This window comes from Bombina bombina, unplaced genomic scaffold (assembly GCF_027579735.1).
Source record: "Bombina bombina isolate aBomBom1 unplaced genomic scaffold, aBomBom1.pri scaffold_279, whole genome shotgun sequence".
In the NCBI taxonomy this organism is placed as follows: Eukaryota; Metazoa; Chordata; class Amphibia; order Anura; family Bombinatoridae; genus Bombina; species Bombina bombina.
In genome coordinates, this window is record NW_026512275.1 from 779,486 (window position 1) to 804,955 (window position 25,470).

Sequence of the window (25,470 nt, forward strand, 5' to 3'; positions counted from 1 at the left end):
TAAAAGACATCTAAGCTTTTTTTTCTTGGTTCAGAACTATGGACAGCAATTTTTGATTGGTGGATGAATTTATCCACCAATCAGCAAGGACAACCTAGGTTGTTCACCAAAAATGGTCTGGCATCTAAACTTGCGTTCTTGCATTTCAAATAAAGATACCAAGAGAATAAAGAACATTTGATAATAGGAGTAAATGAGAAAGTTGCTTAAAATATCATGCTCTCTGAATCACAAAAGAAAAAAATTGGGTTGTGTCCCTTTAACTTTTTTTTGTTTTTTCTTTTTTTAAAGGCAAACCTAAAAAAGTTTTTGTTAAACAATCAGCACTTAGAAATTCTCAATGTAGCCACTGCCTTTAGTGAGATAAGCGCTGACATTACAGAATGTAAGTTCTACTGTAACATGATTTTTGCTGCAAAAGACCTTTACTGAGTATAGGCAATAAACTGCAGCTAGAGCAGGTGTCTCCTAGCAACCATATAAAAGGAAAAGCTACTCTTCCTGTAGAAATCATTGTATATGCATTATTCATCATTTTGAAAGGCGCTTTTGCTTTTTTTTTTTTTTTTTTTTTTTTTTTTTAACCCATTTTCTACCGCGAATTTCAGAGAAAAAATTGCCCGAAGTACCAGAGAATTTTTAGCATTTTTGCTACCACTCTGTTTAAACAGAAATAGAGCCCTTGTGGGTTTTTTTATTTTTTATTTACGATGAAAATTATACGTTAAAGTAGAAAACCCAAGGTTATTGATCTAGGCCCATTTTGTTATATTTGATGCCACTATTTGGCTGCCAAATCAATTGTATAAAATAGAAAAAAAAAATTGCTAACTTTTTCTTAAATTTCAGATTTCTCACTGAAATAATTTACACACAGACTGCTGCAGTCCAAAGAAAAATGGTTGTAAATGCTTCTCTTGGTTCCCCTTTGTTCAGAAACAGCAGACATTGGTTTTTGGCAATTCGGCCACTAATTGCAGCTGCACCCCACACTTCTGAAATTCCTGGCAGTAAAGGGGTTAATAAGCTTGTAAGATTAATATTTGATGTAATGTAGGGTTTACCCCAACACACACCCACATACACTGGTTACCACCATATTTTGTACTGGCAGACCTCCTGTAAGTATGCAGTGTGGGGTTTTATTTTTAATTTCTGTGATGTAGGGATCCCTCACCCTGCTCACCACCATGTTTGTTATTGGCAACAAATTATTATTTTTATTTTATATTTTCTGTATGCTTTTTTCTTTCTTGTTTAGTGTCCCATCTCCCCCATTCAATCAATACTTCTCTGTAGTTTAGGGCAGGGTTTGACAATCCCAGGAGCCAGAATTTTACCCCTCGCTCCTAACTTTTTGGTTTATTCTTTATATATCTATATACAGTGTTCTTCATAGAAGATTTTGCCAGCTGGGGGTGGCATTATGAAGTAGCAGAGTGGGGGCAAATTAATACTTTCTATTTATAACATTTTCTATCCATACCATAAATGAATTGCATTATTTAACGCACATTCATTTTAATGACAATTTGTTCAATAAACTATATTGGCTTAAATTTTAGCCGGGTGGTCAAATCAGCACCCTTTAAAAAGGTCCTGGAGAGAACACTGTATATGCAAATATCACTGTCTGGTTCCTAAATATTTTTACTGGCTCATACATTTTAAACAGATTTGTCGACCCCTGGTGTAGGGACGCATCTTTTTATCTCCTTGCCAAAGCATTTTCTGTAGTATAGAGAACCCCGCCCATCCCTTGCCCCTCCTGCAGTGGGCTGCCCACCCGCTTCTCTCCCACTCAGCATCAACACAGTGTCACTCTCTATAACTATCGCCAATCTGGCTTCATATGTTAAGGGAGCACAATCAGTACTCTCTTTCCATATAAAGGGAGATGCATTATGCCCCCTGGTTTGCGGCTCCAGCTTTCTAAGCTGACAGCGGGGATCTCAACATGCACCTCTGTGCTGGACATAGGTACTACATTAACACAGTATGCTGCTTAAAGTACTGTGTGATGTAGTACCCTACATCCATATGGCACAAGGTGTTAAGTGCAACCCACTGTTTAAAAGGATGTTTAACGGTCCATTGTTGTAATAAAAAAAAAAGAAGCATTAAACTGTTTAAAGGGACATGGCACAAAGACTTTTTCTATCCTACATATATTTAAGAGCAGCGTTGTCGTTTTTTTTGGTTTTTTTTTCCCTTGGTGAAACATTTTAATAAGTAAAAACGCTTAATTTAATCTCTTGCAAACTTGCGAGGCAATGTTAGTTTATTTAGAGGAGGTATAAAACATGTTGACATATGATCCTTTTTGGGTAAGAAAAAAAATGACTGCATTATCCCTTTAAACTAGCATACTTTTAATGTTTGTGTAAAACTCATCACGGTCTTATTATGCTATCTTGGACACTTCTGGGGGAAAAAAATAGCTGGTGTATTTAGCTACCCATAAGATTGTTTTTGTGGACTTATACAGCAATTGAACTTAAATTAAATCCTTTTTTAAAAAAAAAAAAGAAATAATGAAATATGAGTGGTTTTTTAATTATTAAACGTAGTGGTTTCCCATTAGTTCAGCTAATAATATTCCCTTTTGGCAGTTAAAACAAATCTCATTTTCAGATTAGTCTAAGGCAGCTTCCAATACAAATATGAAAACAGAAAATGCATATATTAAATGAAATTAACATTGTCTTAAATTTCTTTAAAAATACCATTTGGTAGAGTGTTCATTTTATGCATCTAATAACCACAAAAAAAATGCATCTTTCTAATGTACTGCTCTGTGATTTATGACCTGTTTTTAGCTTGCAGACTTATCCTGTTGGTACTCTAAAGATTTTCTGTGATTAAATTCTCAATTGCTGGAAAAGCAGAAGCTTTAGACAAGTTAGAAACCTATTTCAATCAGTATGGTTTTAGAAGAATTCCAGATTACTTGAGCTATTTTATTACAATGCAGCGCATCTTGTTAATTCATATTTCTCCAACATTGGTGTGTCCGGTCCACGGCGTCATCCATAACTTGTGGGAATATCTCTTCCCCAACAGGAAATGGCAAAGAGTACAGCAAAAGCTGTCCATATAGTCCCTCCTAGGCTCCGCCCACCCCAGTCATTCTCTTTGCCGTTGCACAGGCTACATCTCCACGGAGATGGTTAAGAGTATGTGGTGTTTAGTTGTAGTTTTTATTCTACTATCAAGAGTTTGTTATTTTAAAATAGTGCTGGTATGTACTATTTACTCTGAAACAGAAAAAGATGAAGAGTTCTGTTTGTGAGAGGAAGATGATTTTAGCAGCAGTAACTAAAATCGTTTGCTGTTTCCACATGGGACTGTTGAGATGAAATAACTTCAGTTGGGGGAAACAGTTAGCAGACTTTTCTGCTTAAGGTATGACTAGCCATATTTCTAACAAGACTGTGTAATGCTGGAAGGCTGTCATTTCCCCTCATGGGGACCGGTAAGCCATTTTCTTAGTCTCAAACAGAATAAAGGGCTTAATATGGGCTATAAAACTGGTAGACATTTTTATGGGCAAGATCGATTGCTTTATTTGGGCATTTTATACAATTTGAGATTGAATTTCACACTTATAAACTTTGGGGAACGTTCTTTAACGTCAGGCACTGGTTTAGACACCTTTTCAGTCAGGAAGGGCCTTCACTGTAGTAGGCTAAGCCTCATTTTCGCGCCATTACTGCACAGTTACTTTTGAGAGCAGGACATGCAGCTGCATGTGTGTGGGTCTGAAAATAGTTGAAAAGGTTCCTAGAAGGCGTCATTTGGTATCGTATTCCCCTCTGGGTTTGGTTAAGTCGCAGCAAAGGCTGTAGCTGGGACTGTAGAGGGGTTAAATCTGTAACCGGCTCCGGTTTCTTCATTTTAAGGGTTAAAGCTCTGAAAATTTGGGTGCAATACTTTGAATGCTTTAAGACACTGTGGTGAATTTTTTTTTTATCCAAAATGCCTGCATTTCAGAGACAGCGCGATTGCTCTGTTTTAAACACTGTAGAGCAGGAGGGCGCTGATGATAATTGCTCTGTCATACCCTCACACCATTCTGAAGGGGCCATGAGGGAGGTTTTGTCAGATGGGGAAATTTCAGAGTCAGGTAGAATTTCTCAACAGGCAGAACCTGATGTTGTGACATTTAAATTTAAGTTAGAGCATCTCCGCGCACTGCTTAAGGAGGTGTTATCTACTCTGGATGATTGTGACAACCTGGTCATCCCAGAAAAATTGTGTAAGATGGATAAGTTCCTAGAGGTTCCGGTGCACCCCGACGCTTTTCCTATACCCAAGCGGGTGGCGGACATAGTGAACAAGGAGTGGGAGAAGCCCGGCATACCTTTAGTTCCCCCTCCTATATTTAAGAAATTATTTCCTATGGTCGACCCCAGAAAGGACTTATGGCAGACAGTCCCTAAGGTCGAGGGGGCAGTGTCTACACTAAACAAGCGCACTACTATTCCTATAGAGGATAATTGTGCTTTTAAAGATCCTATGGATAAAAAATTGGAGGGTTTGCTTAAAAAGATTTTTGTTCAGCAAGGTTACCTCCTGCAACCTATTTCGTGCATTGTTCCTGTCACTACAGCAGCGTGGTTCTGGTTCGAGGAACTAGAAAAGTCGCTCAATAGAGAGACTCCGTATGAGGAGGTTATGGACAGAATACACGCACTTAAGTTAGCTAATTCTTTTATTTTAGATGCCACTTTGCAGTTAGCTAGATTAGCGGCGAAAAATTCTGGGTTTGCAATTGTGGCGCGCAGAGCGCTCTGGCTAAAGTCTTGGTCAGCGGATGTATCTTCCAAGACAAAATTGCTTAATATCCCTTTCAAGGGTAAAGCCCTGTTCGGTCCAGAGTTGAAAGAGATTATCTCAGACATCACAGGGGGTAAGGGCCATGCCCTCCCACAGGATAGGCCTTTCAAGGCCAAGAATAAGTCTAATTTTCGTTCCTTTCGCAATTTTAGGAACGGACCGACCTCCAACTCTGCAGCCTCTAGACAAGAGGGTAATGCTTCACAAACCAAACCAGCTTGGAAACCGATGCAAGGCTGGAACAAGGGTAAACAGGCCAAGAAGCCTGCTGCTACCAAAACAGCATGAAGGAGCAGCCCCCGATCCGGGACTGGATCTAGTAGGGGGCAGTCTCTCTGTCTGTCTGTCTGTCTGTCTCTGTGTCTCTCTGTGTCTCTCTGTGTCTCTCTGTGTCTCTCTGTGTCTCTCTGTGTCTCTCTGTGTCTCTCTGTGTCTCTCTGTGTCTCTCTGTGTCTCTCTGTGTCTCTCTGTGTCTCTCTGTGTCTCTCTGTGTCTCTCTGTGTCTCTCTGTGTCTCTCTGTGTCTGTGTCTCTCTGTGTCTCTCTGTGTCTGTGTCTCTCTGTGTCTCTCTGTGTCTGTGTCTCTCTGTGTCTCTCTGTGTCTGTGTCTCTCTGTGTCTCTCTGTCTCTGTGTCTCTCTGTGTCTCTCTGTGTCTGTGTCTCTCTGTCTGTGTCTCTCTGTGTCTGTGTCTCTCTGTGTCTCTCTGTGTCTGTGTCTCTCTGTGTCTGTGTCTCTCTGTGTCTGTGTCTCTCTGTGTCTGTGTCTCTCTGTGTCTGTGTCTCTCTGTGTCTGTGTCTCTCTGTGTCTGTGTCTCTCTGTGTCTGTGTCTCTCTGTGTCTGTGTCTCTCTGTGTCTGTGTCTCTCTGTGTGTCTCTGTCATTCGACCGACGTTAAGGAGGAATATTTGCATAGGAGAAACCATATGATACCGTGGTGACTGTAGTTAAAGAAAATAAATTATCAGACCTGATTAAAAAACCAGGGCGGGCCGTGGACCGGACACACCGTTGGACAAAGTAATTTATCAGGTAAACATAAATTCTGTTTTCTCCAACATAGGTGTGTCCGGTCCACGGCGTCATCCTTACTTGTGGGAACCAATACCAAAGCTTTAGGACACGGATGATGGGAGGGAGCAAATCAGGTCACCTAGATGGAAGGCACCACGGCTTGCAAAACCTTTCTCCCAAAAATAGCCTCAGAAGAAGCAAAAGTATCAAACTTGTAAAATTTGGTAAAAGTGTGCAGTGAAGACCAAGTCGCTGCCCTACATATCTGATCAACAGAAGCCTCGTTCTTGAAGGCCCATGTGGAAGCCACAGCCCTAGTGGAATGAGCTGTGATTCTTTCGGGAGGCTGCCGTCCGGCAGTCTCGTAAGCCAATCTGATGATGCTTTTAATCCAAAAAGAGAGAGAGGTAGAAGTTGCTTTTTGACCTCTCCTTTTACCGGAATAAACAACAAACAAGGAAGATGTTTGTCTAAAATCCTTTGTAGCATCTAAATAGAATTTTAGAGCGCGAACAACATCCAAATTGTGCAACAAACGTTCCTTCTTCGAAACTGGTTTCGGACACAGAGAAGGTACGACTATCTCCTGGTTAATGTTTTTGTTAGAAACAACTTTTGGAAGAAAACCAGGTTTAGTACGTAAAACCACCTTATCTGCATGGAACACCAGATAAGGAGGAGAACACTGCAGAGCAGATAATTCTGAAACTCTTCTAGCAGAAGAAATTGCAACCAAAAACAAAACTTTCCAAGATAATAACTTAATATCAACGGAATGTAAGGGTTCAAACGGAACCCCCTGAAGAACTGAAAGAACTAAGTTGAGACTCCAAGGAGGAGTCAAAGGTTTGTAAACAGGCTTGATTCTAACCAGAGCCTGAACAAAGGCTTGAACATCTGGCACAGCTGCCAGCTTTTTGTGAAGTAACACAGACAAGGCAGAAATCTGTCCCTTCAAGGAACTTGCAGATAATCCTTTTTCCAATCCTTCTTGAAGGAAGGATAGAATCTTAGGAATCTTAACCTTGTCCCAAGGGAATCCTTTAGATTCACACCAACAGATATATTTTTTCCAAATTTTGTGGTAAATTTTTCTAGTTACAGGCTTTCTGGCCTGAACAAGAGTATCAATTACAGAATCTGAGAACCCTCGTTTTGATAAGATCAAGCGTTCAATCTCCAAGCAGTCAGCTGGAGTGAGACCAGATTCGGATGTTCGAACGGACCTTGAACAAGAAGGTCTCGTCTCAAAGGTAGCTTCCAAGGTGGAGCCGATGACATATTCACCAGATCTGCATACCAAGTCCTGCGTGGCCACGCAGGAGCTATCAAGATCACCGACGCCCTCTCCTGATTGATCCTGGCTACCAGCCTGGGGATGAGAGGAAACGGCGGGAATACATAAGCTAGTTTGAAGGTCCAAGGTGCTACTAGTGCATCTACTAGAGTCGCCTTGGGATCCCTGGATCTGGACCCGTAGCAAGGAACTTTGAAGTTCTGACGAGAGGCCATCAGATCCATGTCTGGAATGCCCCACAGTTGAGTGATTTGGGCAAAGATTTCCGGATGGAGTTCCCACTCCCCCGGATGCAATGTCTGACGACTCAGAAAATCCGCTTCCCAATTTTCCACTCCTGGGATGTGGATTGCAGACAGGTGGCAGGAGTGAGTCTCCGCCCATTGAATGATTTTGGTCACTTCTTCCATCGCCAGGGAACTCCTTGTTCCCCCCTGATGGTTGATGTACGCAACAGACGTCATGTTGTCTGATTGAAACCGTATGAACTTGGCCCTCGCTAGCTGAGGCCAAGCCTTGAGAGCATTGAATATCGCTCTCAGTTCCAGAATATTTATCGGTAGAAGAGATTCTTCCCGAGACCAAAGACCCTGAGCTTTCAGGGATCCCCAGACCGCGCCCCAGCCCATCAGACTGGCGTCGGTCGTGACAATGACCCACTCTGGACAACTGAGACCTGTGGAACCTCCCCCTTGGGGGAAGCCCCTTGAATTCCAGAAGATAACCTTGGGAGACTATTTCTAGTGCCCAAGGATCCAGAACATCTCTTGCCCAAGCCTGAGCGAAGAGAGAGAGTCTGCCCCCCACCAGATCCGGTCCCGGATCGGGGGCCAACATTTCATGCTGTCTTGGTAGCAGTGGCAGGTTTCTTGGCCTGCTTTCCCTTGTTCCAGCCTTGCATTGGTCTCCAAGCTTGCTTGGCTTGAGAAGTATTACCCTCTTGCTTAGAGGACGTAGCACTTTGGGCTGGTCCGTTTCTACGAAAGGGACGAAAATTAGGTTTATTTTTGGCCTTGAAAGGCCGATCCTGAGGAAGGGCAAGGCCCTTACCCCCAGTGATATCAGAGATAATCTCTTTCAAGTCAGGGCCAAACAGCGTTTTCCCCTTGAAAGGAATGTTAAGTAGCTTGTTCTTGGAAGACGCATCAGCTGACCAAGATTTCAACCAAAGCGCTCTGCGCGCCACAATAGCAAACCCAGAATTCTTAGCCGCTAACCTAGCCAATTGCAAAGTGGCGTCTAGGGTGAAAGAATTAGCCAATTTGAGAGCACTGATTCTGTCCATAATCTCCTCATAAGGAGGAGAATCACTATCGACCGCCTTTACTAGCTCATCGAACCAGAAACACGCGGCTGTAGTGACAGGGACAATGCATGAAATTGGTTGTAGAAGGTAACCCTGCTGAACAAACATCTTTTTAAGTAAACCTTCTAATTTTTTTATCCATAGGATCTTTGAAAGCACAACTATCTTCTATGGGTATAGTGGTGCGTTTGTTTAAAGTGGAAACCGCTCCCTCGACCTTGGGGACTGTCTGCCATAAGTCCTTTCTGGGGTCGACCATAGGAAACAATTTTTTAAATATGGGGGGAGGGACGAAAGGTATACCGGGCCTTTCCCATTCTTTATTTACAATGTCCGCCACCCGCTTGGGTATAGGAAAAGCTTCTGGGAGCCCCGGCACCTCTAGGAACTTGTCCATTTTACATAGTTTCTCTGGGATGACCAAATTCTCACAATCATCCAGAGTGGATAATACCTCCTTAAGCAGAGCGCGGAGATGTTCCAACTTAAATTTAAATGTAATCACATCGGGTTCAGCTTGTTGAGAAATTTTCCCTGAATCTGAAATTTCTCCCTCAGACAAAACCTCCCTGGCCCCATCAGACTGGTGTAGGGGCCTTTCAGAACCATTATCCTCAGCGTCGTCATGCTCTTCAGTATCTAAAACAGAGCAGTCGCGCTTACGCTGATAAGTGGGCATTTTGGCTAAAATGTTTTTGATAGAATTATCCATTACAGCCGTTAATTGTTGCATAGTAAGGAGTATTGGCGCGCTAGATGTACTAGGGGCCTCCTGAGTGGGCAAGACTCGTGTAGACGAAGGAGGGAATGATGCAGTACCATGCTTACTCCCCTCACTTGAGGAATCATCTTGGGCATCATTGTCATTGTCACATAAATCACATTTATTTAAATGAGAAGGAACTCTGGCTTCCCCACATTCAGAACACAGTCTATCTGGTAGTTCAGACATGTTAAACAGGCATAAACTTGATAACAAAGTACAAAAAACGTTTTAAAATAAAACCGTTACTGTCACTTTAAATTTTAAACTGAACACACTTTATTACTGCAATTGCGAAAAAATATGAAGAAATTGTTCAAAATTCACCAAAATTTCACCACAGTGTCTTAAAGCCTTAAAAGTATTGCACACCAACTTTGGAAGCTTTAACCCTTAAGATAACGGAACCGGAGCCGTTTTTAACTTTAACCCCTTTACAGTCCCTGGTATCTGCTTTGCTGAGACCCAACCAAGCCCAAAGGGGAATACGATACCAAATGAAGCCTTCAGAAAGTCTTTTCTATGTATCAGAGCTCCTCACACATGCGACTGCATGTCATGCCTCTCAAAAACAAGTGCGCAACACCGGCGCGAAAATGAGGCTCTGCCTATGATTTGGGAAAGCCCCTAAAGCATAAGGTGTCTAAAACAGTGCCTGCCGATATAATCTTATCAAAATACCCAGATTAAATGATTCCTCAAGGCTAAATATGTGTAATATATGAATCGATTTAGCCCAGAAAAAGTCTACAGTCTTAATAAGCCCTTGTGAAGCCCTTATTTACTATCTTAATAAACATGGCTTACCGGATCCCATAGGGAAAATGACAGCTTCCAGCATTACATCGTCTTGTTAGAATGTGTCATACCTCAAGCAGCAAGAGACTGCTCACTGTTCCCCCAACTGAAGTTAATTCCTCTCAACAGTCCTGTGTGGAACAGCCATGGATTTTAGTAACGGTTGCTAAAATCATTTTCCTCATACAAACAGAAATCTTCATCTCTTTTCTGTTTCAGAGTAAATAGTACATACCAGCACTATTTTAAAATAACAAACTCTTGATTGAATAATAAAAACTACAGTTAAACACTAAAAAACTCTAAGCCATCTCCGTGGAGATGTTGCCTGTACAACGGCAAAGAGAATGACTGGGGTAGGCGGAGCCTAGGAGGGATCATGTGACCAGCTTTGCTGGGCTCTTTGCCATTTCCTGTTGGGGAAGAGAATATCCCACAAGTAAGGATGACGCCGTGGACCGGACACACCTATGTTGGAGAAATGAAGATTTTCCTGGCAGATGTCAGAAAGTCAAAGCTTCTAAACGCTTGTCAAGTTCTTCACTCTGTTCCACGACCTTCCATAGCTCAGTGCATGGAAGTAGTAGGGTTGATGGTTGCAGCAATGGACATAGTTCCTTTTGCGCGAATTCATCTAAGACCATTACAACTGTGCATGCTCACACAGTGGAATGGGGACTATACAGACTTGTCTCCAGTGATCCAAGTAGATCAGAAGACCAGAGACTCACTACGTTGGTGGCTAACCCAGGATCACCTGTCCCAGGGAATGAGCTTCCGCAGATCAGAGTGGGTCATTGTCACGACCGACGCCAGTCTAGTGGGCTGGGGCGCGGTCTGGGACTCCCTGAAGGCTCAGGGTCTATGGTCTCGGGAAGAATCTCTTCTCCCGATAAATATTCTGGAACTGAGAGCGATATTCAATACTCTCAAAGCTTGGCCTCAGCTAGCAAAGGCCAGATTCATAAGATTCCAATCAGACAACATGACGACAGTTGGTTACATCAACCATCAGGGGGGAACAAGGAGTTCCCTAGCGATGAGAGAAGTGACCAAGATCATAAAATGGGCGGAGGATCACTCCTGCCACCTATCTGCGATCCACATCCCAGGAGTGGAAAACTGGGAGGCGGATTATCTGAGTCGTCAGACATTCCATCCGGGGGAGTGGGAACTCCACCCGGAGATATTTGCCCAGTTGATGCAATTATGGGGCATTCCAGACATGGATCTGATGGCGTCTCGTCAGAACTTCAAGGTTCCTTGCTACGGGTCCAGATCCAGGGATCCCAGGGCGACTCTAGTGGATGCATTAGTAGCGCCTTGGACCTTCAACCTAGTTTGTTTTTCCACCGTTTCCTCTCATTCCCAGGCTGGTAGCCAGGATCAAACGGGAGAGGGCCTCGGTGATTTTGATAGCTCCTGCGTGGCCACGCAGGACTTGGTATGCAGACCTGGTGAATATGTCATCGGCTCCACCATGGAAGCTACCTTTGAGACAGGATCTTCTGGTACAGGGTCCATTCGAACATCCAAATCTAGTCTCTCTCCAGCTGACGGCTTGGAAATTGAACGCTTGATTTTATCTAAGAGTGGGTTCTCGGATTCTGTGATACTCTGGTACAAGCCAGAAAACCTGTAACTAGAAAGATTTACCATAAAATATGGAAAAGATATATCTGTTGGTGTGAATCCAAGGGATTCTCATGGAGTAAGATTAAAATTCCTAGGATCCTTTCCTTCCTACAAGAGGGTTTGGATAAGGGATTATCAGAGAGTTCTCTAAAGGGACAGATTTCTGCTTTGTCTGTCTTGTTGCACAAACGACTGGCGGCTGTGCCAGATTTTCAAGTCTTTGTTCAGGCTTTGGTCAGGATCAAGCCTGTTTACAGGCCGTTGACTCCTCCCTGGAGTTTAAATTTAGTTCTTTCAGTTCTCCAAGGGGTTCCATTTGAACCTTTACATTCCATAGATATTAAGTTGTTATCTTGGAAAGTTTTGTTTCTAGTTGCTATTTCTTCAGCTAGAAGAGTTTCTGAGTTATCTGCTCTGCAGTGTACTCCGCCCTATCTGGTGTTCCATTCAGATAAGGTCGTTTTGCGTACTAAACCTGGTTTTCTTCCAAAAGTTGTTTCCAACAAGAATATTAACCAGGAAATAGTTGTGCCTTCTTTGTGTCCGAATCCAGTTTCAAAGAAGGAACGTTTGTTACACAATTTAGATGTAGTCCGTGCTTTAAAGTTTTATCTAGAAGCAACAAAGGATTTCAGACAAACATCTTCTCTGTTTGTCGTCTATTCTGGTAAAAGGAGAGGTCAAAAAGCTACTGCTACCTCTCTTTCCTTTTGGCTGAAAAGCATCATCCGATTGGCTTATGAGACTGCCGGACGGCAGCCTCCTGAAAGAGTCACAGCTCACTCTACTAGGGCTGTGGCTTCCACATGGGCCTTCAAGAACGAAGCTTCTGTTGATCAGATATGTAAGGCAGGGACTTGGTCTTCCCTGCACACTTTTGCCAAATTCTACAAATTTGATACTTTTGCTTCTTCGGAGGCTATTTTTGGGAGAGAGGTTTTGCAAGCCGTGGTGCCTTCCATTTAGGTAACCTGATTGGCTCCCTCCCTTCATCCGTGTCCTAGAGCTTTGGTATTGGTTCCCACAAGTTATGGATGACGCTGTGGACCGGACACACCAATGTTGGAGAAAACAGAATTTATGCTTACCTGATAAATTACTTTCTCCAACGGTGTGTCCGGTCCACGGCCCGCCCTGGTTTTTTAATCAGGTTTGATTAATTTATTTCTTTAACTACAGTCACCACGGCACCCTATAGTTTCTCGTGTTTTTTCTCCTGTCAGTCGGTGGAATGACTGGGGTGGGCGGAGCCTAGGAGGGACTATATGGACAGCTTTTGCTGTACTCTTTGCCATTTCCTGTTGGGGAAGAGATTTTCCCACAAGTTATGGATGACGCCGTGGACCGGACACACCGTTGGAGAAAGTAATTTATCAGGTAAGCATAAATTCTGTTTTTTTTTATTTATTTATTTTTTAAAGAAAAGCACAACACTCAACTTTCTTAAAGACATTAAGCTGTTTTTTTTTTTTTTTTTTTTTTAATGCAGCCCACACATTTATATTGTTAGTATGTGTTTGTAAAGATTTGTATAACGTAGGCAAGATATTTCCTGTAATCTGTACTCTATTCATAACTATTTAAAAATCCAAGTATAACAGAGTTACTTTTTTAAAAACAAACACAAAAGGTGTTTGCTTCTTATCTGGTAAGAATAAAAAAGGTTTATTCTTTTAATTTTGGGTTTTCTCCATTTTAGTAATGAAGCAAAAACCGAAGGACGTAGCGACTTGATACCAACCATAAAATTTCGGCACTGTTGTCTGCTTAGAAATCGGCGGTGTGTTGTTGCATATTTGTAAGTTTTCAACATTTTGCACTGACACTGGTTAAAAAAGACACCTAGGAAGATTTTATTTTATCTTTTACAGAATTGTTGGAAGTGACATAGTAATTGCTTTACATATTTTGGATAGTACTTAAAGGGATACTAAACCCATTTTTTTTTTTCTTTCATGATTCGGATAGAGCAGCAACTTTCTAATTTACTCCTATTTTTCCTTGTTCTTTTGCTATCTTTATTTAAAAAACAGGAATTTAAAGCTTAGGAGCCAGCCCATTTTAGGATCAGCACCCTGGATAGTGCTTGCTTATTGGTGGCTACATTTAGCAAACCAATAAGCAAGCATAACCCAGGTTCTCAACCAAAAATGGTCCGTCTCTTAAGCTTTACATTCCTGCTTTATAAATAAAGCTAGCACGAGAACGAAGACTATTGATAAGAGTAAATTAGAAAGTTGCTTAAAATCGGCTGCTATATCTGAATCATGAAAGAAAAAATGTGGGTTTAGTGTCCCTTTAAAGGGACATTAAACACTAAATAAATGCTAGACAGAATGTAGCATTCAAAGAAAATATTAGTCTGAGAATAACATGTAGATGGATTTTTTTAAAAGTTTAATTAGTTATTTAAATACTGACAAAATAGGTATTTTAGTGTCTATAAAGCAATGGGTGCTGCCATCTTGTAACTTATGTTTCTGCTGAGGCCAATTTGAGACAGTTATAAATAAGTCCCGAGTGTGCAGCCAATGGCTGTGACAAAATGTGTTCTGCATTTCCTCTTCTAACAAGAACTGAAAAGCACATAATGAAATATATTGCAAAGTTTTATATACACAATCTACCATTTTATATTACCATTCCAAAGTGTTTGTCAGTTTAAACATTTTGTAATAGTAGTATAATAATTATTTTTAGTAGAAAACAAACTGCAGTATTACTTTTATAACTTGGTCCTTTTTTTTTTCTTCTTTGTTTAATTTAACTGAAAATTGTAGGTTTTCTTATTCCTGTAAAAATTAGAGGTGCAGACTCCCAGCTTCATTAGGCCAACCCTGCTATTATGCAGTCATTGTTAATACACTGCAGCCAAATGGTGTCATATTTACCCGCCTGAACCAAGCTACATATGCACTTGTGTAAATGAGCGCTACATTTTAACATAAGATACCAAGGGGAAAAATTCATTTTGATATCAGAAATACATTGCAATCTCTGCCATGATAATTTAATTTTGATTTCTAGTTTAAAAAAAGTTCCAGTTCCAAAACCATCTGAGTGTTCTGTGGGACGTATGAGACAGCATTGTTTTAAAAGAGCTGTGTACTTGGGCAGGCATCTGTTAAGATTTAAATTGTATTCAAAGCTGCTGAAGCACGGAAACGATTTATTTCTCCAACATTGGTTTGTCCGGTCCACGGCGTCATCCATTACTTGTGGGATATTCTCCTCCCCTACAGGGAAAGGCAAGGAGAGCACACAGCAAGAGCTGTCCATATAGCTCCCCCTCTGGCTCCGCCCCCCAGTCATTCTCCTTGCCGCTCTGAACAAGTAGCATCTCCACGGGGATGGTGAGGAGTTTGTGGTGTTAGTTGTAGTTTTTTTATTTCTTCTATCAAGAGTTTGTTATTTTAAAATAGTACTGGTATGTACTATTTACTCTGAAACAGAAAGAGATGAAGAGTTCTGTTTAGAGGAGTATGAATTTAGCAGCAGTAACTAAAATCGATTGCTGTTCCCACACAGGACTGTTGAGATGACAGAACTTCAGTTGGGGAGAACAGTTTGCAGACTTTTCTGCTTAGGTATGACTAGCCATTTTCTAACAAGACTGTGTAATGCTGGAAGGCTGTCATTTTTCCCTCATGGGGATCGGTAAGCCATTTTCTTAGACTTAGAAAGAATAAAGGGCTTATTATGGGCTATTAACTGGTGGACACTCTTAAGGGCTAAATCGATTGTTTGTTTATTTAAGTTTTTATTTAAAGTTTGAAGTGGATTTCACACTTTTATTATTTGGGGAACGTTTTTATCACCAGGCACTAGTTAAGACACCTTCCCAGTCAGGAAGGGCCTTTCACTGTATTAGGCAGAGCCTCATTTTCGCGCCATTATTGTGCAGTTTCTTTTAAGTACAGTGCATGCAGATGGATGTGAGAGGGTCTGGTGTCCACTGAAAAAGTTCCTAGAAGGCTTGAAATACCCCCCTGGGATAGTTGAAGTCACAACAAAGGCTGTGGCTGGGACTGTAGTGGGGTTAAAATTGCAAACTGCTCCGGTTTCCACATTTTAAGGGTTAACAGCTTGAAAATTGGGGTGCAATACTTTGAATGCATTAAGACACTGTGGTGAAAATTTGGTAAAGATTGGATAATTCCTTCATAGTTTTTCACATATTCAGTAATAAAGTGTGCCCTGTTTAACATTTAAAGAGACAGTAACGGTTTTGTTTTAAAACGGTTTTTGTACTTTATTAACCAGTTTAAGCCTGTTTAACATGTCTGTACCTTCAGATAGATCATGTTCTGTATGTATGGAAGCCAATGTGGTTCCCCCTTCAAATATATGTTATAATTGTGCCATAGCGTCCAAACACAGTAAGGACAGTTTTGTCACAAATAGTAAGGTTGCCCAGGATGATTCCTCAGATGAAGGAAGTAGAGAGATAGTTCTACATCTTCTCCTTCTGTGTCTATACAAGTTATGCCCGCGCAGGCGACCCCTAGTACTTCTAGCGCGCCAATGCTTGTTACTATGCAACAATTGACGGCAGTAATGGATAACTCCATAGCTAATAATTAACCAAAATGCCAGCATTTCAGAGAAAGCGCGATTGCTCTGTTTTAAACACTGTAGAGCAGGAGGGCGCTGATGATAATTTTTCTGTCATACCCTCACACCAGTCTGAAGTGGCAGTGAGGGAGGGTTTCTCAGATGGAGAAATTTCTGATACAGGAAGAATTTCTCAGCAGGCAGAACCCGATGTTGTGACATTTTAAATTTAAATCAGAGCATCTCCGCGCATTACTTAAGGAGGTGCTATCTACTCTGGATGATTGTGACAATCTGGTCATCCCAGAAAACTTGTGCAAGATGGACAAGTTCCTAGAGGTCCCGGTGCACCCTGATGCCTTCCCGATACCTAAACGGGTGGCGGACATAGTGAATAAGGAGTGGGAGAAGCCAGGCATACCTTTTTGTCCCTCCTCCTATATTTAAGAAATTGTTCCCTATGGTCGACCCCAGGAAGGACATATGGCAAACAGTCCCTAAGGTCGAGGGGGCGGTTTCTACACTAGCCAAACGCACGACCATTCCCATTGAGGACAATTGTGCTTTCAAAGATCCTATGGATAAAAAAAATTGGAGGGTTTGCTTAAAAAGATTTTTGTACAGCAAGGTTACCTCCTTCAACCTATTTTGTGCATTATTCCTGTCACTACAGCGGCGTGGTTCTGGTTCGAGGAACTGGAAAAGTCGCTCAGTAGGGAGACTCCGTATGAGGAAGTCATGGACAGAATTCACGCACTTAAGTTAGCTAATTCCTTTATTTTAGACGCCGCTTTGCAGTTAGCGAGATTAGCGGCGAAAAATTCAGGGTTTGCAATTGTGGCACGCAGAGCGCTCTGGCTAAAGTCTTGGTCGGCGGATGTATCTTCCAAGACAAAATTGCTTAATATCCCTTTCAAAGGTAAGACCCTTTTTGGGCCAGAATTGAAAGAAATTTTTTCAGACATCACTGGGGGAAAGGGCCATGCCCTCCCACAGGATAGGCCTTTCAAGGCTAAGAATAAGTCCAATTTTCGTTCCTTTCGCAATTTCAGGAACGGACCGGCTTCTAACTCAGCAGCCTCTAGACAAGAGGGTAATGCTTCCCAGACTAAACCAACTTGGAAACCAATGCAAGGCTGGAATAAGGGTAAACAGGCCAAGAAGCCTGCTGCTGCTACCAAGACAGCATGAAGGGGTAGCCCCCGATCCGGGACCGGATCTAGTAGGGGGCAGACTCTCTCTCTTTGCTCAGGCCTGGGCAAGAGATGTTCAGGATCCCTGGACACTAGAACAGGGTTATCTTCTAGAATTCAAGGAACTACCCCCAAGGGGAAAGTTCCACATTTATCACTTATCTTCAAACCAAATAAAGAGACAGGCATTCTTACATTGTGTAGAAGACCTGTTAAAGATGGGAGTGATACACCCAGTTCCAACTGTGGAACAAGTTCAGGCGTTTTTACTCAAATCTGTTTGTAGTTCCCAAAAAAGCGGGAACTTTCAGACCAATTCTGGATTTAAAAGTTCTTAACAAATTTCTCAGAGTTCCATTTTTCAAAATGGAAACCATTCGAACAATTTTACCTACAATCCAGGAGGGTCAATATATGACTACTGTGGATTTAAAGGATGCGTATCTACATATTCCTATCCACAAAGATCATCATCAGTTCCTAAGGTTCGCCTTTCTGGACAAACATTATCAGTTCGTGGCTGTCCCATTCGGACTAGCCACTGCTCCCAGAATTTTCACAAAGGTGCTCGGGTCCCTTCTAGCGGTTCTAAGATGAAGGGGCATTGCAGTGGCACCTTATCTGGACGACATTCTAATGCAAGCGTCGTCTCTTTCCAAGGCAAAGGCTCATACAGACATCATTCTAGCCTTTCTCAGATCTCACGGGTGGAAGGTGAACGTAGAAGAGTTCCCTGTCTCCGTCGACAAGAGTTCCCTTTTTGGGAACAATAGATTCTTTTGAAATGAAGATCTTCCTGACAGAAGTCAGAAAGTCAAAGCTTCTAAACGCTTGTCAAGTTCTTCTCTCTATTTTGCTTGAATCATTTAAGACCATTACAACTGTGCATGCTCCAGTAGACGGGATCACCTGTCTCAGGGAATGAGTTTCTACAGACCAAAGTGGGTCATTGTCACGACTGACGCCAGTCTATCAGGCTGGGGCGCGGTCTGGGATTCCCTGAAAACTCAGGGTTTATGGTCTCGGGAAGAGTCTCTTCTCCCGATCAACATCCTAGAACTGAGAGCGATATTCAATGCTCTCCGGGCTTGGCCTCATCTAGCGAAGGCCGGATACATAAGATTCCAGTCAGATAACATGACGACTGTAGCTTACATCAACCATCAGGGAGGAACAAGGAGTTCCTTGGCGATGAGAGAGGTATCCGAGATCATCAAATGGGCGGAGGATCATTCCTGCCACCTATCTGCAATCCACATCCCAGGAGTAGACAACTGGGAGGCGGATTATCTGAGTCGTCAGATTTTCTATCCGGGGGAGTGGGAACTCTACCCGGAGGTGTTTGCCCAGTTGACTCAATTATGGGGCATTCCAGACATGGATCTGATGGCGTCTCGTCAGAACTTCAAGGTTCTTTGCTACGGGTCCAGATCCAGGGATCCCAAGGCCACTCTAGTGGATGCATTAGTGGCGCCTTGGTCGTTCAACCTAGCTTATGCGTTTCCACCGTTCCCTCTCCTTCCCAGGCTTGTAGCCAGGATCAAACAGGAGAAGGCCTCTGTGATTCTGATAGCTCCTGCGTGGCCGCGCAGGACTTGGTATACAGACCTGGTGAATATGTCATCGGCTCCACCATGGAAGCTACCTTTTGAGACAGGATCTTCTAGTACAAGGTCCATTCGAACATCCAAATCTAATTTCTCTGCAGCTGACTGCTTGGAAATTGAACGTTTGATTTTATCCAAGCGTGGGTTTTCAGATTCAGTGATAGATACTCTGGTCCAAGCCAGAAAACCTGTGTCTAGAAAGATTTACCATAAAATATGGAAAAGATATATCTGTTGGTGTGAATCCAAGGGATTCTCCTGGAGTAAGATTAAAATTCCTAGGATCCTCTCCTTTCTCCAAGAAGGTTTGGATAAGGGATCGTCAGCGAGTTCTCTAAAAGGACAGATTTCTACTTTATCTGTTTTGTTATACAAACGACTGGCAGCTGTGCCAGATGTACAAGCTTTTGTACAGGCTTTGGTCAGAATCAAACCTGTTTACAGACCCTTGACTCCTCCTTGGAGTCTAAATTTAGTTCTTTCAGTTCTTCAGGGGGTTCCGTTTGAACCCTTACATTCCATAGATATCAAGTTGCTATCTTGGAAAGTTCTGTTTTTGGTTGCTATTTCTTCTGCTAGAAGAGTTTCTGAATTATTTTCTTTGCAGTGTGATCCACCCTATCTGGTGTTCCATTCAGATAAGGTTATTTTGCGTACCAAGCCTGGTTTTCTTCCAAAAGTTGTTTCCAACAAGAATATTAACCAGGAAATAATTGTTCCTTCTCTGTGCCCGAATCCAGTTTCAAAGAAGGAACGTTTAAAGCACGGACTACATCTAAATTGTGTAACAAAGTTCTATTTAGAAGCAACAAAGAATTTTAGACAAACATCATCCTTGTTTGTCGTTTACTCTGGTAAGAGGAGAGGACAAAAAGCTATTGCTACCTCTTTCTTTCTGGCTGAAAAGCATTATCCGATTGGCTTATGAGACTGCCGGACGGCAGCCTCCTGAACGAATCACAGCTCACTCCACTAGGGCTGTGGCTTCCACATGGGCCTTCAAGAACGAGGCTTCTGTTAATCAGTTATGTAAGGCAGCGACTTGGTCTTCTCTGCACACTTTTGCCAAATTTTACAAATTTTATATTTTTGCTTCTTCGGAGGCTGTTTTTGGGAGAAAGGTTTTGCAAGCCGTGGTGCCTTCTGTTTAGGTAACCTGATTTGCTCCCTCCCTTCATCCGTGTCCTAAAGCTTTGGTATTGGTTCCCACAAGTAATGGATGATGCCGTGGACCGGACACACCAATGTTGGAGAAAACAGAATTTATGCTTACCTGATAAATTACTTTCTCCAACGGTGTGTCCGGTCCACGGCCCGCCCTGGTTTTTTAATCAGGTTTGAAAAATTTTTCTTTTTCTTTATACACTAGTCACCACGGCACCCTATAGTTTTCTCCTTTTTCTCCTAACCGTCAGTTGAATGACTGGGGGGCGGAGCCAGAGGGGGAGCTATATGGACAGCTCTTGCTGTGTGCTCTCCTTGCCTTTCCCTGTAGGGGAGGAGAATATCCCACAAGTAATGGATGACGCCGTGGACCGGACACACCGTTGGAGAAAGTAATTTATCAGGCATAAATTCTGTTTTATTTTTTTATGTCCCTTTAACATTTTTGTCAGTGTTAAAGTTCTTGTGTGTGCTCAGTTTAGGTGTTAAAGTGCCAATAAATACAGTAGAATTGTATTAAAAAGACAATACAATAGCATTTTTTTTTCTATTTTATATGAAGTAATAATTGTGTAATTCTCATTAACTGAATTAATAGTATTGGATAAAGGAATAGGAAAGTCAAAAGTAAACTTGCATTATATTTTAAAACACTTCTATTACATTTGCTTTGTTCTTTTGGTATTCTTTGTTAAAAGCATACGTACAGCAATGCACTATTGGGAGCTAGCTGGTGATTGGTGGCTACACACATTTGCATCTTGTCATTGGCTCTCCAGGTGCTAGCTCCCATTAGTACATTCTTGCTCTGGAACTAACAAACTTGAACACATAGTCAAATACATTTCTAGGGGTAACATAGTGTTTCATTATTGTGCTATTGCTGGTGTTTAGCTAATATTTAAGCATTTTTTTTTTTTTAGTTTAGCACTTTTATATCCCGACTAAAGTCACAATTAAATGTTTGTGATTCAGATAGTGCAGTGTTTCCCAACTCCAGTCCTCAGGACCCTTAATAGGCCAGATATTCATTATATTAAAGGGCCAGTAAACCCACAAAATAATGTTATAATTCTGCACACAGTGTAGAATTATATATCTTAAAGGGCCAGTAAACCCACAAGATGTTATATAATTCTGCACATAGTGCAGAATTATATAACATCAGCTTAGCGCCAGCTTTCTACCTGAAAGGATTTCGGAGAAATTTTCCTACAAAAATTACTTTTACAGTACGCAGCTCGTTGCTCTACTGAGCGGGTCTGTTTGTTTTCCCTAAGCGCATCAGGCACGCTGTCTATTCACAGCCCGATTGTGGCATTATACTCAAAGTAGCTCGCTTCTGGTCTGGTAGCAGGAGCGAGCTACATTGAGTTTAATGGCGCGATCAAGCCGGCTGTGAATGGGGGGGTTGTTACTTATTATTTTGAATATCTTTTGGAAAGAGGGTCTTTATTTTCCCCCTGAAATGTATTTCAATTTGAAATAAAGTTTTTAATAGTAAGAAAAAATTATTTCGTATTAGCCCATGACTAGTAGAAATTTCCAGCCCTGTAAATCTGTTTAATACAGTGCTTTTTTTACAGGTATGACAGATTGCTTAGAATTCGTGCACTGCGGTGGGAATATGGCAGTGTTCTTCCAAATGCCCTGAGGTTCCATATGTCTGCAGAAGAGGTTTCTATCTTATTTTAGCTACTGTAAGATCTAAAGAAAACACATTATAAACCATTATCTTAATATTAAATGCAACAAACAAATGTGATTTTATTCTGATCATATTTTTAATTGATATTTGTCTTTTAATTGGGATGTGAAAACATTTCAGTTTTTTTAATTCTGTTCTTTGTACCAAAACAAGCAAATGCTTAAGAAAATATAAAACACAAGATACAAACAAAAAATACAATAGTGAGGTTTTGTGATTTTTAAAGGAGAATATTTAACTCTAATACTAATGTATGTATGAGCTCTCACCAGCTCTGTTTTTCATGCAATGCCTGTTTAACCAGGCCACAGATCACGTTTGTATATATGCGGAGATCAATCCTCAAAAAAGAAAAAAAAAATTATAGTGAGGTACATTTAATAGTAAAGACATTGAGTCATAGAACTAAATTGAAAGTTTCTTAAAAATTGCATGGCCTATCTGAACCATGAAAGTTTAATAATGACTTTCACATCTTTTTTTTTTTTTTAATTTTATTTTGCATTGCAGGGATAATGGGAATTGCCCAGTTCCCCTTTTTTAAATTCACCACATTACTATAATTAAGGAAAAAGACATTGGCTTTGTGGTACAGGTGGCCCTCGGTTTACAACGGTTCAATTTACGTCTTTTCAGAATAACCTTTTTTTCCCAGTCATGTGACTGCTATTGAAAAGCATTGAGAAGCAGTGCATTTAATAAATTAGCCAGTAGGTGGAGCTGTCGGATTGTTACAGCAAAGCCATGCAAGCTGAATTTAATCAGTTTAACCAGACCTGAGCCATAGAGCAGATTTCAAAGGAACAAGATCTTCCTGTCTATAAATCAGTCCAGATTGGAATGCATAGAAAGAACTGTTTGCAGAAAAATGCAAGTCTGTGTATTGTGATTATTTTATTAGGTTTATAATGCTGTTTAGCAAATGTTTTTGTTTATTTAACTTAGTTTAACCTTTTAAAGCCGTTATGCCGTTCCATTCCGTCATAATTAGACTGGGCTTTAAAGCCGTTATGACGGAATGGAACGTCATAACTAACGGCTGTCCTGAAGCCTTCTGTGCTTCAGGGATTTAATCGCGGTCTGGAGGGCGTTCCTAGGATTGTAGGGACGCCCCCCAGATGCGATCCAATAATTGAAATCTCGCGATCGTATGCACGATCGCGTAGTTTCAATTTGTCTACATCGGAACAGTTGTTCCGATGTAGGCACTTTAACCCTGTCACGAAAGGGTTAATTATATATTCTGTTTGGGGTTTTTTAGGTTTATAATGCTGTTTAGCATTTAAAGTCTTCATTTCAAAGCTTTAAAAATAATGTATTAGGTGTTACTTATGACAATTTTGAGAGGGGCTTGGAACCTAACTCCCTCACTTCCCATTGACTTATATTATAAACTGGGTTTCAATTTACAACTGTTTCGATTTACAACCATTTCTTCTGGAACCTAACCCTGGCGTAAACTGAGGGCTACCTGTATATGTGGAAGGCTGTGAGGTTGTGGGTAGTAGCACAAATATAAGCATTTTTCTCTGTTGTCAGAAGCAATCAGCAGTTCTCCCTATTCAGAATTGTAGGGCACTTTGCAAACATTCTATTCCAGTTTTTTGGACAGTTTGGCTTTTAAATCCTATGTCTTCCTTTTCTTTAATAGACAGACTGGTTCAACCAGTATAAGAAGTCATTGGCTACATACATGCGATCGTTGGGAGGTGAAGAAGGGTTGGATATTACACAAGACATGAAGCCTCCGAAAAGCTTGTACATAGAAGTGAGTATTTATCTGTGTTATATACTATTACCACATAAAAAGTTGGAGTATGGGACAAGCACAATTTTTATATTTACACAAAAGCAAGAGGTGTTTAATTGCCTTGACATTTTAAACAGGGTTGTTTTGATTTTAAATCCCGACTTAAATCACTATTTAGTAAGACCGATTTTTAAATAATAATTTTCATTTTTACAATAACTTTTCAGATGTATTTTTCCAGTTATTCCAGACCATTACTAATTTGGTTATATATAATTAGATATGCATAGATAGTTTTCCCAATAATTAAATTCATTGTAATGATCTATCTCCAGTTTAATAGGTTAATCATTCATATTTGATCAACTTTTCAGCTCTACATTATTGAAAGGGAAAAAATGATCACCTTTAATAACAATTTAAATAGTTTTATTTAACTAAAATGATAACATATTTAATTTTTTTAATTGCCTCTCATTTCTCACACTTAGGTCCTCGTGTAGATCTATTCCACTCCAAATAATCTTCTATTCATTGAGCTTTTTGAAAGTTAGTATGGGTTGAATCTGTGTACATAGATTTGCAGGGGAGCAATGGCATTAAAGGGACAGTAAAGTCAAAATTAAACTTTCAGGAAGAACATGCAATTTTTAAAAAAAAATTTAATTGACTTCTCTTATCTAATTTGCTTCATTCTCTTGGTATCTATTGTAGAAAGGCTCAGAAGCTATGTACTACTGCGAGCTATGTGTTTATCTAGACCCCAGTAGAGCAATGCTCTCCAACAAAGAATACCAGCAGAATGAAGCAAATTTGATAATAGAAGTAAATCTGAAAATTGTATGCTCTATCTGAAACCCGTTTTTTTCTTTTTCTTTCATGATTATGTCCCTTTAAGGTCTATTTCTCAACTCTGTATGTTTGTTTTATAAAATTTTGCTGTGAAGATGTGGCATGTTATTGTTTTTTGTAATTCTCAAAACTAAATGTGTCTGCAGAAATGTGATTATACAATGCCCAGAATAATCTTACAAAAATCTGAGAGCATAACGATCTGAATGGATTAAATAAATGAATTTGCAAAACAATTAAACATTACAGCCATAAATATACAGCATTTTGCTATATTTAATAAGCTCTAATCTAAAGGTTATTTATCCTGAAATATAGATTAGTTTTTAATAAATAGATACTATCTTTAGACGTTTCCTCAAAAAGCATTTTATTTAAAAAAATAAAATCGTATTTAAGAAAAATAAATCCTTTATTTTTTTGTTTTTTTTAATCATTGATGTTTATCCACCCCGATTTTAAATATACATTGGATTAATATCTATTGTGTGTTAGAGCTTTTTCTCTTGTTAAGTGTGTTCAGTCCACGGGTCATCCATTACTTATGGGATATATTCTCCTTCCCAACAGGAAGTTGCAAGAGGATCACCCAAGCAGAGCTGCTATATAGCTCCTCCCCTCACATGTCATATCCAGTCATTCTCTTGCAACCCTCAACAAAGGAGGTCGCGAGAGGGGATAGGAGTTTTTACTTAATTATTCTTCAATCAAAAGTTTATTTCTCCAACATAGGTGTGTCCGGTCCACGGCGTCATCCTTACTTGTGGGATATTCTCTTCCCCAACATGAAATGGCAAAGAGCCCAGCAAAGCTGGTCACATGATCCCTCCTAGGCTCCGCCTACCCCAGTCATTCTCTTTGCCGTTGTACAGGCAACATCTCCACGGAGATGGCTTAGAGTTTTTTAGTGTTTAACTGTAGTTTTTATTATTCAATCAAGAGTTTGTTATTTTAAAATAGTGCTGGTATGTACTATTTACTCTGAAACAGACAT

The 25,470-nt window shown here is 40.7% G+C and overlaps 1 protein-coding gene across 1 annotated transcript in view; it reads left to right on the forward strand.

The window, feature by feature from the left end:
• LOC128644201 (DNA replication complex GINS protein PSF1) overlaps positions 1 to 25,470 on the forward strand; it is a 58,277-nt gene that overhangs the window by 29,033 nt on the left and 3,774 nt on the right. Inside the window, exons 3-5 of the mRNA XM_053696899.1 lie at positions 13,348 to 13,446; positions 21,753 to 21,843; positions 23,526 to 23,642. Coding sequence (XP_053552874.1) covers positions 13,348 to 13,446; positions 21,753 to 21,843; positions 23,526 to 23,642 — 307 coding nt within the window. The remainder of the gene's footprint in view (positions 1 to 13,347; positions 13,447 to 21,752; positions 21,844 to 23,525; positions 23,643 to 25,470) is intronic.